General features: G+C 39.7%; 1 protein-coding gene across 1 annotated transcript; it reads right to left on the bottom strand.

Moving 5' to 3' along the window:
- Positions 1–369: 369 nt before the first annotated feature.
- On the bottom strand, positions 370–5150 carry cav2 (caveolin 2). Its single transcript, XM_026174707.1, has 3 exons — positions 4798–5150; positions 4354–4541; positions 370–3360 (listed from the first exon to the last, which is right to left on the bottom strand). The coding sequence occupies exons 1-3, from the start codon at positions 4945–4947 to the stop codon at positions 3210–3212; spliced, it is 489 nt and encodes a 162-aa protein (XP_026030492.1). The 5' UTR covers positions 4948–5150; the 3' UTR covers positions 370–3209.
- Between the last annotated feature and the right edge of the window lie 605 nt (positions 5151–5755).

Below are 5755 nucleotides of genomic sequence, written 5' to 3'. Positions count from 1 at the left end.
CTCAGCTTTAGATGGACAGAGTTCAAGAGAGAACTGTGTTTGAGTCTCTTCATTTGGTCAAAGGGGAACATCATGAATGTCTGGATAAGAGACTACTCTTCATAAAACAAACAAACAAAAAACTTCTGTGTAGCATTATGAGTGTTAATGCCACGCAGGCGTGCAAATCTAACAGCTAAAGCCTCAGGTCATGTTCCATCAATGCACAGCTCATCTTTGTATAGGAAAGTGTGTTATGAAATCTCAGCAAAGTGATTTATGAGACTATTTTGGCACTCACCTGCACATCAAAACCACACTCATCTACTGTGACAGAAAGAAGAAACCACACACAGAAGAATTACCTTAAGGAAAAAAAAGATCTTTATTTTTGTCATGAAGGACATATTTATTGTTAAAATAAGAGTTTCATTCCAAAATGTGTCAATGTTGTGTAAAACAGTAACTACAAAAATTAAAATCAAACTCATAAAAGTAGCATCATTACTGTTAAAAGTAAAGTAGTTTAAGTAGTTTTACTTTAGTGACAAGTGAATACCTTACAGTATTATAACCTTTTTGTCTTTAATGAATATATAGCCTGCGCTAGACTAAAAAGCCCAGATAAAATGTTGTGGTTTCATGCTGCTGCTGCACACAACTGTCTTCCACCTTCAGTTGTACAACTCTACTTTAATAGTCATCCGAGAGCTGACCACAAAGCCCAACAAAATGCATTGAAACAAAGCATTGCATCATACAGCGTTCAGCTTTTTGATTTAAATGTTCAGCAGGTTAGCCAGCAGTGCAACCACCAGTACATGCCAATGTAGCTTTTATTTCAACTGATTCATCTTCCTTGAAAAATCTGAATTGTGATCTACTATAAACTTAATTGCACTGAACAAGTTTAACTTTTGTTGTGTGTCCCTTTCGGATGAACCCATTTTACTATCTCCAACAAGAGACTACAACGTTAGCGACTAGCTTCTAATGAAACTATAGCATCTACTTAAAAATTCTGATATTTGTTACAAGACTACAAAGGACTGCAGAAACTCAAATATGTGGAAATGTTGGTCAGTGTCACCTGGATGTAGCATCTGTTTATAACATGAGCCACAACAGTGAGATAATACAGTATGTGAGAGGTATACAGGCGTTTTAGCTTGCTGTCAAGTTTTTCAGACTTCAAACAGTAAAAGCAACTAACCAAGCAACAACATATACATTCTCATCCCGAGGCACCAAACAGGAGGTATAGCTGGAAATGTATACCCATCACTCACTGCTTGGTAGTGTAAGATTATAAACTAAAGCTCTGAAGATCAGTCCAAATGGCAGCAAATAACCTAGCGTTTCCTTAGTTGGAATCCTAATCAGGTATTTTTATGAGAGCTGATGCAAAACCTTAAAGGCTATTTTGAATTTTCAGTGTGATAATCCATCCATCCATCCACTGCAGGGTGGAAAGGTTCTGGAGTCTATCCCAGCTGTCATAGAGTGGGAGGCAGAGTACATCCTATAAATCACCAGTCCACCCCAGAGCTAGCACAGAGACATACAGTCATCCAGGCTTATTCAAACCTACAACCAATCTAGAACCACTAAGCAACTCATCATGCATGTCTTTGGGCTGTGGGAGGATGCCGGGCACCTGGAGAGAACCCACGCAGGCACAAAGAGATCATGCAAACTGCATACAGAAAGGCCACAGCTGGCCAGCAAATTCATATCTCTTGCAGCGATGCAACAGTGCTACCCACTGTGCTTCCCTGTATGTTGTTACAAAAGTAGTCACAGATTTCTAAAGAAGAGGAAATGTAACAACCATCTCATTACTGGAATGAACATATGTTGTTCAGTTCTGTCAGTGGCTTTGACAGAAATAATTTCTTTTGACGGTCTGGGAATGAGAAGGGATGTGCGAACTATACCAAAGTTTGGTTTTAGACCGTGAGTGTCTAAGGTGGGTTTGCACTTGACAGAAGTGCACAGTGAAAACAGTACAAAAGCAAACAGACATATAAGCATGTACCTGACACGCAGACCTGACTGCTGCACTGATGCTCTCAATAACACATTTTAAACTTTGGACTGTGCAGATCATTGCAAGTAGGAGCTGTGCAAGCTTATATTTCAAATTAAACATTTATCAAAACCACTCCAAAATGGTAAAAATCATGTCATTTTTTAAATGAATTCCAGCTGTAGAAGTATTCCAAATCCCAGCTCACTAAGCTTATCCAAAATGCATGTACCACAGTCTCACTCAGCTCAACCAAGGCTTCAGTCGAATGAAATACGGAACTCCTTCATCACACTGTAGTAAAGTCTTTTGATGTCAGTGTCTGTCAATCAAGAACTAGTTGTCCCATAAATAATAAATTAGAAAGGCCCTTCTAAAATGATCTACAATCCTGTTTATATAACATAATTAAATAACTGTATGCTCCATACATAAGCAAATGCCCATTATTATTGCTGATACAGTAAAATAAGGCTGCAAATGTGCAACAAGCTGCTTCATAGCGCTTAATATTCCAATAAACTGCTCTTGAGCAAACTATTCGGTTCATTACATTAAACTTCCAGCTGAATGCTTAATAATATACACAATATATATAGATAAAAAATCAAAAATATTACATCTCTTAGCAAGTCAGCAATATGTTAGGTTGAACAGCAACAATTTTTACAACTCTGCCACCCACAAAGGAATGGAATGACAAACATCTTTTGGTCACAATCAGCAAAACAACTCCATTTTGGGTGGTGCACACAAGCTGTCTGCAAATATATGAGGGTTTCATTAGATGACTGCATGTGCAGATTTGCTTATTTGCAAGTCATGTTATTTGCATTGTGTCTTTGCTTGATACACTGAAAAGGGTTAGTGAAATATGTTCATAGCATATCTTAAATTTCTAATTTTCTAATGTTTTAACCTTGTTTCGCTCAGACTGAACACAGGTGTGCTTTTGCTGTTTCAAACCATTCATTTGATGTGTTCTGAGAAAAAGCAGATCAGATTATATGTTTGACAAACTTAGCCCTCATGGCCACATTTTTCAAAAAAAAAAAAAAATCTACAGAATATTACTTTGCAATAACATCCACCAGGATATCATATTTCACTTAGAGTTGATGTATCTGACTTGCTTCAGTCACTCTTTCGTCACTGACTCCAGTCCCCCCGGCACATTTCTTTCTCCCCAGGGACAGAAGTTTCAGTTTTCTGTAGCCTTGACTTGAATGGAGGACAAGATTTTCCCCATACTGTGGAAAAGCGGTGTTACGAGAATGTCCGTCAGACTCCTCCACACAATGTGGATAGACGGTAAGAGCATCATGAAGCTCTGGATCATAGGCATCACCACCCTGGAGGAAGAAGGTCAGAGGGTCACTTTTCTAGGCATGGAGGTTTCATCACAGATTTCTGTTTTAAACTAATTTGTGTTGCCAGAACAGTTGCTCTTGTTATTGTCTCAGCTGTTAAAAAAGTTTATAGGTCCTGTCTAGGAAAAAGATGAAAGATGGTCATCATACTGCATTTTGAAGTTTGTTTCAGTGTATTGTGAAGCTATTTCCTCCCTTGGACTAACACCCCCTGTGTATGGTCTCCTGATACACTGCCCTGTTCTGGTGATGCCTACCTGTGCCTGACTTTCTCTTAAGCTTATAAGCCCCAAGAGAGCTCAGTTAGGTGAAAAGTCATGTACAAATTACTCTACAGTGCTCCGTGCACATCTAAAGAATGTCCCACTCTGCTCTGAAAACAGGCTCCAAATGCTGCTAGAGCACCCTCTAACTGACATGGGACATAGGACATTTTTTCCATCACTACTAGGGGAACTCAATGTTCCTCACAACTTTCCATAAGGTGTTCATTACTCCACATAAAATGTTGTTTCATCAAATAGACTCTTTGGGTTTGCTGCAGACATATAGAGCTGACATAAGCATGACATAATTTTCCAAATATAAGAACAAATTGCTGACATAATGTTTCAATGCCACACTGGATATGATGTTGACTGTAAAAATAACCTGTGTCAATGTTTGCCTAAAGAACAGAACAAATATAGTGGAAAGCCGCAGGAGTTCATAATGTTGATGCGATGATCTAAACAAGGTAAACAGAATAAGGTAATAATTAACGTAACGCTCTTGGAAATGTTGATATTTTGCATACTAGTTAATCTTTATGAATTAAGATGTCTTCTCTACAAATATTCTACTAATCTACTGTAAGTTCACTGCTTCTCAACATTAACTTGTTACAGTGGGATCATTTGTGTGTTCACATATTGTTGTCTGAAAATACTGTTTAGCACAACATCGGGACCTTGCTGCCTGAGAACAACTCCTTACCAGATGTGAACACAGCTGAGCACTCCAAACACTATCCCCAGGATGAAAGCCACGGGCACAGCAAGCAGAGTAGTCAACAGGCGGTAAAAACCGAATTTGACCAGCTCAAAGGTGGCGTGGCTTCCAATCCACACTCTGTCAAAACTGTGTGTGGAAATGGGCTCCGCGATGACATCTTCAAAGCCCACCTGTTAGGTCACAAAAGTCATAGGGCAAGCAATAAAAACATAATAAGTAAACAGAGGCAGGAAAGTGTTTGAATGTGATGGATTAATGCGCAGGCAGCGACTTCCAGGTATTCATACTGCAGATTAACAATCTTGCTGGACTACAAAAACCATCCAATAATAGTGCAATAGGCTATACAAATAATTCATCTGGACAGCCTTCACCTTTTGTAGTTTCAATTTCAAAGTATCACCCAACACATCGCACAGACTTTACCTTCAGATGTGGGTTGATATCGTTTGGATCTCTGTCGGGTGACGCTGTATACACTTTCCCCTTGTTCGATAGAATGGGCTCTATCGATCTGTTGAACTCATCTTCGTCCATAATTATGCTGGTATCCAATTTCTCCTTCTCTAAACCCATTTTGTCGAGTCAGGCCGGGAGACGGTGCAGGGAGAGCGGCTGGTGACGGTGCGCTGTGAGCTGTGCGCCGGACTCAGTGGCACCCCGCCCCGTACGGAAGTCAGCGCAGCGTGGAGCAGAGGAGACACAACAAGCCCAAAGTCACTTCCCTGGAGCATTTCAACATTTTAGCAATGAGAGACGCCACTGTGCACTTTACTGGACTTGTATCATGAGCCATTGAATCCCAACAGTCCTCAGGGTTAATTACTGGCTAAACAAACTAGCCTTTTATAGACATGTGATTGAGTGCGATTATTACACAGCCTGCAAGGCTTTTCTTCTCACAGCCCCAAAACTCATATTTATATATATAAAAGGTTTGTTATTTGTGAAGTTTTTCCAAAACAAACAGCGATGCTTTGGGAAATGCATCCACCTACATTCCATGTCTGCTTTGCTCCAGGCCTTTTATTTTGGAAAGGTACACCGAGATGTTTATTGCCACAATAATTTGTAATGTACAAAGCCTGGTTATTATTGTTGAGCACAATGTTCCACCTGTTGAGCTGATTTACCACATATTTTCTCTTTTGGTTTTTGGTCTACATAGATTTATTGCCCTCTGACTCTTTCATGCTCTGAACCCACCAGCCAACATTGTTAGAATAACTGCAGGTCTTCAGATGTCTAAAGAGGAACAACAACAGGAAGACATTCTCCTCAGGCGGTTGGAGAAGAATTCGCTTCTGAAGACAAAAGTTTTACAACTGTCATGGTCCGGAGTCTGCGACTCCGTGTTTATGTTTAGTCTATTAGTATTCTGTGG

The sequence above is a fragment of the Astatotilapia calliptera genome, chromosome 7 (assembly GCF_900246225.1).
Source record: "Astatotilapia calliptera chromosome 7, fAstCal1.2, whole genome shotgun sequence".
NCBI lineage: Eukaryota > Metazoa > Chordata > Actinopteri > Cichliformes > Cichlidae > Astatotilapia > Astatotilapia calliptera.
Note: the sequence above shows the minus strand (reverse complement) of the source record. Positions and strands in the feature narration are given on the sequence as shown.